The sequence below is a fragment of the Dendrobates tinctorius genome, unplaced genomic scaffold (assembly GCF_039654945.1).
Source record: "Dendrobates tinctorius isolate UK_male_01 unplaced genomic scaffold, ASM3965494v1 ptg000071l, whole genome shotgun sequence".
Taxonomy (NCBI): domain Eukaryota; kingdom Metazoa; phylum Chordata; class Amphibia; order Anura; family Dendrobatidae; genus Dendrobates; species Dendrobates tinctorius.
The window spans coordinates 25,196,727-25,208,480 of NW_027361739.1; the positions used below are offsets into that span (position 1 = coordinate 25,196,727).

General features: G+C 42.8%; 1 protein-coding gene across 1 annotated transcript in view; it reads left to right on the forward strand.

Moving 5' to 3' along the window:
* Positions 1-11,540, forward strand: part of CDH4 (cadherin 4) — a 1,048,908-nt gene extending 1,037,368 nt beyond the window's left edge. Inside the window, exons 14-16 of the mRNA XM_073582496.1 lie at positions 4,451-4,590; positions 6,285-6,449; positions 11,243-11,540. Coding sequence (XP_073438597.1) covers positions 4,451-4,590; positions 6,285-6,449; positions 11,243-11,449 — 512 coding nt within the window. The 3' untranslated portion in view covers positions 11,450-11,540. The remainder of the gene's footprint in view (positions 1-4,450; positions 4,591-6,284; positions 6,450-11,242) is intronic.
* Positions 11,541-11,754: the final 214 nt, after the last annotated feature.

Here is an 11,754-nt window from a genome sequence, read left to right on the forward strand (position 1 = left end):
TTCAGAGCTTCCAGGGCCAACTACTTTACCTGTGGCACGCACACAGAGAGGAGGTAACGACAAGCTTAGAAAGATGACAGTCCATTGAGGTATAAGGCCAGTTGACCGGAGGGTCACAACCTGGCTTCAGCTTCCAGGGCTGACTACCCCACCTGTGGCAGTACACAGACAGGAGGTAATAATAAACTTAGGAAGATGATGGTCCATTCGGGTACAAGGCCAGTTGGCCAGAAGGTCACAACCTGGCTTCTCCAAACAACTCCAAGTATCCAGGCGACCGTCGAGTCCCATTCGTGGCTTTCTCCAAATGTACCTGTGGATTTGTGATGGTCATTGGAACAAATTTTTATTCTTCTAGCCGGTGCCGTGGTCCCCTAACTGGCATGCTGTAGAAAGGCAAATCTGTATCTCTCATGATGGAGCTATGATGTCTTAGCTGCTGACCTGTAGCGACTCTGAATGTTTGATGTCTGGATATCTTGGCTGAATCTCTCCCTGTCTCTGTCTCCATAAAGAGGCATATAACCTCTTTTTATGGTTAACAGGTATCCTTCAATCCAGCATTCACAGATAAGGGGAAGAATAGTTACAAGATCAAGTCGCATTATTTGATTATTTAATCTATTTGCATAGATTTTCCTCCCTATTTTAAAAGTCAACAAACTAGCTGGCCTGGTCAATGTGTAAATAGCATATCAGCAAACATCACTAGTCATCCAGGATAACAGCACAGTATGTTACATCAAATGTCAACTTACAAAACAATATTACATGCTTACACAAGCAAAGTCTGCTTCCTTGACCAACCAGAAAGAAACACATAAACTCAAAAGTCAACATATAGACTACAGTCTGTTCTTCTTGGCTTGCTGCAAATTAATGTCTGGTTAATTAAGATACAATGCTGTGTCCTCACATATATCCTGAGAGTTTAGCTGAGCTGGGCAGAGGAAGCAAACTGTGGTGTTTGATGTGAAAAGCATAAATATTAGAAAATTCTAGCAATAAATGTATTGCTCGAGTATAATGTGGGTTGTAACCCATTCTGAGTAGAGGGTATGTAAAAATATATGCACCATAGAATAGTGAGCACAGCTCTGGAGTATAATAAAGGATACAACTCAGGATCAGTGCAAGATAAGTAATGTCATGTCTGTGTAGGGGAAGTGGACAGACCTATGGACCTATCTGCAGCAGAAGGGTTAATGTACACTGTGCTGGACATGAACTGCTGTAAATGAAGGTGGGAGACAGCTAGACAGAGGAGAAGGATGTTGAAGTACAGGGTTTTTGCCACTAGGGGGAGACCAAGGCCCGCAGAAATGAAGGAAGGTGTAGTACTGCAGTTTGGCCACAAGATGGGAGCAGTGAGAGCAGGGCTTAACATCATGGGGGCGGGGTTACAGGAGCTATAGGGGGAATTCCCAGGGAGGGCATATATATAGTTGGAGAGAGTTCCAGAAAGTCAGTCCAGGGAGAGGAGCTCAGGAGAGGAGAAGACCAAAGGGAGAAGTGGACAGAGAAGGAGCTCCAGAAGGGACTGACTAGAGAGACAGTCAGGGGAGTGGCCCTGACGGGAGAAGCCGCAGACAGAGAGATCCTGGGGATACCACAAGACGGATGGACTCGGACGGGTGAAGCGCTGTGGTGGTAGGCCTAGGGCAGCCACAGTGAAAGAGCCACGAGGGACGTCCTACAGGAAGACTGAAGGAAGTGAAAGGTACCCGGGCCCGTGTGCGGAGTCGAGCACCTGCTGTGTGGTGCTGCGGGTCGTCGAGAGGAGGCCAATAAACAGGACCTGTTGGACGCACTTCAGTCTCTGTCTCAGTCGGCTCACCTACCTACATCTGTACATGATGACTCCACCGTCAGAATATTGTGTGCAGCTCTGGAGTATAATACAGTATGTAACTCAGGATCAGTACAGGATAAGTAATGTAATGTATGTACACAGTGACAGCACCAGCAGAATAGTGAGTGCAGCTCTGGAGTATAATACAGGATGTAACTCAGGATCAGTACAGGATAAGTAATGTAATGTATGTACACAGTGACTGCACCAGCAGAATAGTGAGTGCAGCTCTGGAGTATAATACAGGATGTAACTCAGGGTCAGTACAGGATAAGTAATGTATTGTATGTACACAGTGACTCCACCAGCAGAATAGTGAGTGCAGCTCTGGAGTATAATACAGGATGTAACTCAGGATCAGTACAGGATAAGTAATGTAATGTATGTACACAGTGACTGCACCAGCAGAATAGTGAGTGCAGCTCTGGAGTATAATACAGGATGTAACTCAGGGTCAGTACAGGATAAGTAATGTATTGTATGTACACAGTGACTCCACCAGCAGAATAGTGAGTGCAGCTCTGGAGTATAATACAGGATGTAACTCAGGATCAGTACAGGATAAGTAATGTAATGTACGTACACAGTGACTCCACCAGCAGAATAGTGAGTGCAGCTCTGGAGTATAATACAGGATGTAACTCAGGATCAGTATAGGATAAGTAATTTATGTACACAGTGACTCCACCAGCAGAATAGTGAGTGCAGCTCTGGAGTATAATACAGGATGTAACTCAGGATCAGTACGTAATAAGTAATGTATGTACACAGTGATTCCACCAGCAGAATAGTGAGTGCAGCTCTGGAGTATAATACAGGATGTAACTCAGGATCAGTAATGTAATGGAATGTATGTACACAGTGACTGCACCAGCAGAATAGTGAATGCAGCTCTGGAGTATAATACAGGATGTAACTCAGGATCAGTACAGGATAAGTAATGTAATGTATGTACACAGTGACTCCACCATCAGAATAGTGAGTGCAGCTCTGGAGTATAATACAGGATGTAACTCAGGATCAGTACAGGATAAGTAATGTAATGTATGTACACAGTGACTGCACCAGCAGAATAGTGAGTGCAGCTCTGGAGTATAATACAGGATGTAACTCAGGGTCAGTACAGGATAAGTAATGTATTGTATGTACACAGTGACTCCACCAGCAGAATAGTGAGTGCAGCTCTGGAGTATAATACAGGATGTAACTCAGGATCAGTACAGGATAAGTAATGTAATGTACGTACACAGTGACTCCACCAGCAGAATAGTGAGTGCAGCTCTGGAGTATAATACAGGATGTAACTCAGGATCAGTATAGGATAAGTAATTTATGTACACAGTGACTCCACCAGCAGAATAGTGAGTGCAGCTCTGGAGTATAATACAGGATGTAACTCAGGATCAGTACGTAATAAGTAATGTATGTACACAGTGATTCCACCAGCAGAATAGTGAGTGCAGCTCTGGAGTATAATACAGGATGTAACTCAGGATCAGTAATGTAATGGAATGTATGTACACAGTGACTGCACCAGCAGAATAGTGAATGCAGCTCTGGAGTATAATACAGGATGTAACTCAGGATCAGTACAGGATAAGTAATGTAATGTATGTACACAGTGACTCCACCAGCAGAATAGTGAGTGCAGCTCTGGAGTATAATACAGGATGTAACTCAGGATCAGTACAGGATAAGTAATGTAATGTATGTACACAGTGACTCCACCAGCAGAATAGTGAGTGCAGCTCTGGGGTATAATACAGGATGTAACTCAGGATCAGTACAGGATAAGTAATGTAATGTATGTACACAGTGACTGCACCAGCAGAATAGTGAGTGCAGCTCTGGAGTATAATACAAGATGTAACTTAGGATCAGTACTGGATAATTAATGTAATGTATGTATACAGTGACTTCACGAGCAGAATAGTGAGTGCAGCTCTGGAGTGCAGTACAGGATATATACCGTAACTCAGTATTAGTAATGTAATGTATGTGACACCTCCAGTAAATGAGTGCTGTTGTATAGTATACTGAAGGATACACAAGGTGTAACTTCTCAGAAGTCGTGTTATTACCATCACATGCAGTATAACATTGAAAGGTAATCACCCAGTAGATAGCACATGATCTACTATTCACAATAGATGACGTTCCAGCTCACCTTCTCCCCCTCCCTGCACAGTGACCTTTGCACAGATCGTAGAATATGCCCACCACACTGTCACAAAGAAGTCATTGAAAACCTCCAGATTATTGTTTATACATGGGACTAATGTCTGCCGTTAAACACATCTCTATCCTGCAGGCACAGGAAACTGATAAAAAAAAATAGAAAATAAAAACAGATTAAAAAAAAAAGATTGTGTCAGTATCTGGTTTGAATTGTTTAAAATTAATGTAGATAATACATTCCCTCTAACGTTGTCAGACGTCCGTGCCATTTCAGGGTCTGGTTCAGAAATATTACCAGACTGTAGAAGGCTTACTTCTCTTTTCTACAAGATAATTGCAATAAATAACACTGATCAGACCATTGCAATTTAGTATCAGGAAATAAATGGAACCAATATTCTTCATCTTTCATCCTTTCAGCTATGGTTCTCCTGTTTGTCATGTGGATGAAGCGCAGAGAGAAGGAACGACATACAAAGCAGCTGCTGATCGACCCAGAAGATGACGTCAGAGACAACATACTAAAGTATGACGAGGAGGGAGGTGGAGAGGAAGACCAGGTAATACCTGTGTGCATGGATCCTGCACCTCACTCACAGGGATAGGCAGTAGAGCGACATAACAGGCTGTCCACAGATGACTCAGGATAGAAATCTGGACCCGAATCCTCTACAAAAGGAACAGATGGCTGTTTCAGGGTTCTTACCCCTTGTCCATGGAAAAGTGAGAGACTGCTTGTCAGTACAGGCATCAAAGGTTTAAAGGGTTATTCCCATTTCCACGATCCTATCCCAATGTTTAGTAGGTATAATAATAGTATAAGCAATTACCTTCAATTAGAAATGTAGCATAGTTCTTCTGATTCACTGTGTATTAATACAAGCTGATTATTGTGCATGGTCGTTCCTAGAGCCACAATCGGCCAATGTAATCAGGCTGCAAATCACCAGGTGAACAAGCAAAATGCTCGCTTGTCAGGTGAAATTATTTTTGAGTTTGCTTAAAAATCATCATTCTCGGCAGCACATCATCCAGATCAATGATAGTTGATGTTCACAGAACAAATTATGATAGATGAGGAGTGCTGGAAGAGTGGATGGCCTGTCTAAACGGGCTATTAAATAAAAAATGTTCAGCAGTCATTTAATTCAACAAGTTGGCATGTGTACACAAGCCTTAAAGGGGTATTCTCATCTCCAAGATCCTATCCCAATATGTAGTAGTAGGTATAACAAAACAATATTAGTAAGTACCTCCAGTTAGAAATGTAGTATAGTTCTTCTGATTCACTATGTTGCTTACCCTATGTGCAGGGCATTGCAGTAGATTAGGTATCCATGGTTACAACCAATAACATAATTAGCCGTCACTTCTGTATATGAGCGGTGTACTGTGTACATAAACTATCGTTGATCTGGATGATGCGCTGCCGAGAATGATGATTTTTAAGCAAGCTCAAAAATAATTTCACCTGACAAGCGAGCATTTTGCTTGTTCACCTGGTGATTTGCAGCCTATTGCAACATTGGCCGATTGTGGCTCTAGGAAGGACCATTCACAATAATCAGCTTGTATTAATACACCATAAAGGGTAAACTCTCTCTCTCCTGAGACCGCCAAGCTGGCGTAGGACAATTTATAGGCTATGCAATGCTCTCTGGGGAAAAAGGATGCAAATATTCTCTTCACAGACTTATTGGAGGTAAAAGTCATTATTTACCCTTTAAAGAAGCTTGCCACATGACTTAAGATATAAAACAAAACTAGAATCATGTACAAAAGGAAAAAAAATCTCCATTTGCACATAATTTCAGGACTCTTGACCCTCGTCAGTGTAAAGTGACTGGTTGGGTGAGAGACCTTCGACTGAGGGTGCAAAGTGCAAGGAGAATTTTAGGCCTTACAATACTTCTTTAGAAAAAGTTATGCAAAAAGGCTCTTCACACAGAAAGAGAAAGTGTCTCTTGTGCCACCTAGTAAAAGCAGCAATCCTAGAAGTCAATATCATCACTTTACACATAGTCTGTAGTAACGCTAGAAGAGAGCATGTGTTTGAGAACAGTGAGATGATGTAGAGAAAAGCTCAACAGAGCTAGAAGGAAAAGCAATCTGCAGGGGACTTTAGTTACCGACACCCAGCTCTACCAGACCGGCGCTGCAGCCGCACGAAGACATTCATTCAAGACTCTTTAAACAATTTGGTGCAATGGAAACAGCTGCTTTTCCTCCTGCCAACACTTTGTTTTCCCACCAGGACTATGATTTAAGTCAGTTGCAACAGCCTGAGACGCTCGATCACGTTTTGAACAAAGTGGCAGGTGTCAGACGAGTGGACGAGAGGCCTGTCGGTGCAGAGCCACAATACCCAATAAGACCTGTCATTCCACATCCTGGCGATATCGGAGATTTTATCACTGAGGTAATGGTTAATAAAGACTTTTATCATGTAAACTGCTGCATGCTACCTGGCAAACCGGCTGTAGTAAATGAGTGCAGTGCGCACACACTGTATCAATGAAGGTTCAATCATTTCATTTTCTGCCTAGTGGAGACGGCTGGGATATATATAAATATATATAGTGAACATGAACTTCTTGGGAAAATATATTAATTCGAATAATGCAAATTAATGTCACATTTCCAATAGAGGGATATTATGGAAGTAGAGGTTGTCCCTAAAAAACCCCACAGTACTTGAAGATATGAGTACCTTTCCTTGTTATGTTGTTTGGACAGTTAAGGATCCCCATACACATTAGACTAAAGTCGACTGAACCCGCTGGCATTGATTGGTCTAATGTTTATGGAGTTTCATCCAACTGATGATTGGGAGAGGTGTTGATCGCGCATTGCTGATTTTGGAGTGCCGATCACATTGTTCTCTTAGGGTGCGTACACATTGTGTTATTGGGTCCCGTCAGAGCATACATCCCAAATTCCCCACAAAATGGGGTTCGGACGTATGCACCAGCTGGTCCATGAACTGTAATGGTGATGGCAGAGCGAATGTGCGCTTTGACGTGCACCATTTTCAGGAGTGTGCACCTATAACAGGTGGAGACTCAGTCATACTAGATGGTGTCTGGGTGTCTGCTCCCTTTAGGCGTACACTACCAAAAAAGGAGCACAGCAAAACCCACGATCGCTCAGCCGTCCCCATCGGTACATATGTCCGGACCCTGTTTTGCGGAGGATTTTGGATGTATGCCCTAACAGGGACAAAGAACAAAATGTGTATGCACCTTTAGAGATAAGCCACTGTCCGACATGTTCCATGTTCCATGAGCTCTCCTGTGTATGGAAGCTAAGATGGCAATCAACCGATTGGCTGGCTTTACGCTAGATTCACATCTGCATTGGAATCTCTATCGTGGATGCTAGCAAACATGGCAAAAAAAAAAGATAGCTCAGCATGAAGGGCTACGTTTTCCGGTAAATTGATGGAGAGAGTGACGGAGACGCAATAAACCTCATTAAAGTCAATGTTGTGCCGCTGGTGTCTAGCCGACACATTTTTAAAAATGTAAATTCAACAGCAGGTGTGAATCCAGTCTTAGTTTGTAAACCATAGTTTACGAGTTAATCCCAAAATATGAGTGATTAAAGGGGCATTCCAACCTTAGCTGCTGATTTTGATGGAGAGAGTAACGCACTTGCTCTCGCTTCCGTCCCTTTCATGGATGCTACAAGACACACTGGATTGCTGAATTTGGGTTTTGATACAGACCCATTTTTGACGTATTAAGATGGGTTCACTATAAATGTCAATGGCTGGATACCACTTTGAAGCTCACATAGTTCTGCATCTTGGTAACATTTGGAAGGCAGTAATTATTGATCTGAATGGTTGCTTTTTGGACCTCTCAGGACACCGCTGTCGTTTTAGTTATAATGTGACATCTAATTTATATTTGAAGCAAATTTGCAAACAAAAAATAATAATTTTTTGTCCATTGCATACAATGAGCACCAGACGAACGATAGATCTGTAATTCTAGACACAAAGAGCTCAGCTAACCATATTATTTTTTTTAATCAGCAATATAGGAGTCTGTATGTTTCTTTGTGAGCACAGTCTCTTTTATTAAAGAAAGTGCTTTCCTATTTTCTAATCAAATCGAGATTTTATTTCCTCTGAGACAGTTGGCAGAAGTCAGGAATATTAAATGCAGCCATGTTTTAATTAGAATAACATATTGTTCTGGCTTTTATCTGTCAGTGTTTTGCTCTTCGTGCCCACACAGCTTTGTCGAGTCAGGGAATTACTATATATCCCAATGTGGGGTTTGCAGTTCTGGTTTTTACACTGTCTGACACTATTAAAGCTTTTTGATTAAATGACCATTAATCCAAGATTTATCTTGTGTAAGTCATGTCTCATATTAAATCAGTAACTCAGCCTAACTAGGAACCTCCAGATTTAAGTCATCGATATATTTTCCTTTCTTGCTTCAGGTCCATGGAAATCACTGGGAGATAATATAAACCTATTAATACTACACAGGTTATTATTGAGCATTTCTCTGGCCCAAACATAGTGACATAACTTCCTGAGAAATGTTCAGCCCGTAAAGCTATTAATGGAGTAGATTGTAAGCTTCAGGCAAAAATCCACACGCTTCTGTTCACACTATTGAAAGTGGCCCGGCCGAGATGTGCTGTTAAACTGTCCTCCCTCAAAGATTATTCTTGTTGTGGACTGGGATACATATAGTAATACTGTATTTCCAGCATTGCTTCTATACATGTTGTAGGCATTCAAGCTCAGCTGCCTGTTATTAGACAAGCAAACTCTGAACTGGAGTGCATAGGAACGACTTTTCCCAGCCATACTTTTTTGGTCACTCCTAAATCCTGGACCCAAAGCTAAAAAATCCTCTCAGTAACTTGTTGTTACTGGTGCACGTTCTTCCGTGCTTCCCTACAATAACCTAAAGCTAATTTGTGAATAATAAATAAAATTTCAGTAGTTTAAAGGGGTTGCCTTCTTTTAGATAATATTTGGCCCAGGCTGTAGTTTTTTTAAACATAACAAACTACGCTGTACTCACCTTCCCAGGACCACTAGAGAGTCTCCATCACTGTACCTTGTGTCTGACATTGGCAGCAGCACTGGCATCATGTCGCCATTACGGCAGCCAGTCAGTGAGCTCGGTAACTCTGCCCATATAGACAGAGCCCCCACTTCTGAGCCACTGAGCTCACTACTTGGCTGCTGCGCTGTCAGCAGGACGTCAGCGCCGAAGCCAATGCCAGACATCGTGGGCACACTGCGACCATTAGACACCCATACAACTTCTGTGGTTGAGCAAGTGAAGTCACTTCAGGAAAACTTCGACGGTCGTTTTGCTGAAGCGGCTTCACAGTCATTCTTGTGGTGGCGCGGACACCTTTCCCTCTATGCTGTGAATAGGTGCAACCGTCTATACGGGCAGCTTCCAGTTCTGTTCAACTTTGAAGACACATGAAGAATGAGAATGTCACTTCTTTTAACCGCTTCAGGGTTTGCGGATGTGATTCCTTTAACTGATCAGGGGGTCATACATACTACCTACATTTTCAGATGAAGGCATCCAATTTTATGTGCTTGTGTGGAGGAAGGCCCTAATAAGGGCTGATATGTCTTCTTTCTAGAGTAACATAGTAACATAATTATTAAGGTTGAAGGAAGACTTTAAGTCCATCTAGTTCAACCTATATCCTATCCTAACTTGCCCTAACATGTTGATCCAGAGGATGGCAAAAAAAACCCATGTGGCAATCAGTAAGCTTCACATTGGGGAAGAAAATTCCTTCCCCACTCCACATACGGCAATCAGACTAGCTCCCTGGATCAGCGCAATATTAAGGAAACTAGTGTATATACCCTGTAATAATGTACTTTTCAAGAAAGGCATCCAGTCCCTTCTTAAATTTTAGTAGGGAATCACTCATTACAACATCATATGGCAGAGCATTCCATAGTCTCACTGCTCTTACAGTAAAGAATCCACCTCTGTGAGTATGCTTAAACCTTCTTTCCTCCAGACGTAGAGAATGCCCCCTTGTCCCCGTCACAGGTCTAAGAGTAAGGGTTAGTTCACACGTACCGGAACTCTCGCGGAAATTACCGCGATAATTCCGGAATTCCATTCCGCGGGAAAATCGCATTTCAAATTCCCGCGATTTTCCCGCGGAAAAACTAGCATTTTGCAAGCGTATTTAGCTTGCAAAATGCTAGCGTTTTCCAAGCGATCTGTAGCATCGCTTGGAGAACCGATTGACAGGTTGGTCACACTCGTCAAACATAGTGTTTGACAAGTGTGACCAACTTTTTACTACTGAGGCCGCCTATGCAGCATCAGTAGTAAAAGATAAAATGCAAAAAAAATAAAAAATGGTGTTATTCTTACCTTCCGACGTCCCGTGCAGCCGTTCCCAGTAATCCTTTGCGAAAATGCCCGCGATGACGTCCGTGAGCCGCGAGACTTCGCGATCCCGCGAGAACGGACGCCATCGCGGGCATTTTCGCAAAGGATTACTGGGAACGAGAGCGTGAAGAGAGGCGAGAAGGCTGCGCGGGATGCTGGAAGGTAAGAATAACAATATTTTTATTTTAAATTCTATTTTTTACAGGGATATGGTACCCAGAGCCCGGAGGACAGTCTCCTCTCCTCCGGACCGTGGGTACCATCCGCAAATGTTCTGCTTACTTTCCGCATGGTGTGCACAGCCACATGCGGGAAGTAAGCAGAACAATGCATTCCTATGGGTGCGGGATTGCCGCGATTCCGCAAAATTAATGAGCATGCTGCGATTTTTACCGTGAAGCGATTCCGCCGCGCTGAAAACCGCAGCATTAGCACAGCATTGCGGAATCCCATAGTAATGCATGGGATGCTTATTTTTCGCGGAAAAGCGAAAAAAACGCCACGTGTGAACTCAGCCTCAAAAGATCATTAGAAAGGTCTTTGTACTGTCCCCGCATATATTTATTCATTGTAATAAGATCACCCCTAAGCCTTCGATTCTCCAAACTAAATAACCCCAAGTGTAATAACCTGTCTTGGTATTGCAGACCCCCTTATTTAGTGCACACATCTTTCACTGCCTCCTGTCACTCCACACATCAGGAGCTTGGTCTGGATTGCAAGTAGAAAATGTTCAGAATGAGAAAAAGCCATCTGACTTCTTTGCTTCATCTAAAGCTTTGCTTTTCCTCCTCCTTTCCAGGGCCTCCGAGCAGCAGACAACGATCCTACAGCGCCACCTTATGACTCTCTCCTGGTATTCGACTATGAAGGCAGCGGTTCCACCGCTGGCTCTGTTAGTTCTCTCAATTCCTCTAGCTCTGAGGATCAGGACTTTGAGTACTTGAATGACTGGGGCCCTCGTTTCAAAAAACTTGCCGATTTGTATGGTGGTGGAGAGGAAGATTGACTGGACATCTGCATCTTATCGGAAGATAACCTCCTCAGTTGTACAGTGGCAGCTTTCATTTTTTATTATTAAACTCCCGACTCCCACCCCCCTTCCTGACTGCGTTCTTTTTAGTGCTAAATTAGGCAAACTTTCTTTCTCGGCTTCTTTCCAGTTTTGCTTGGCAGGTGCGTAAAGCACAAAACACCTTTTATCTTCATTTCCTATTTCACTCTGCACCAGGTAAAAAGGATTTCAATTCCGTTCTGGTATACGAAGCATGCCGCATTTTGGCAGTCATCTCAGAGTCTTAGTTTCACATAGGG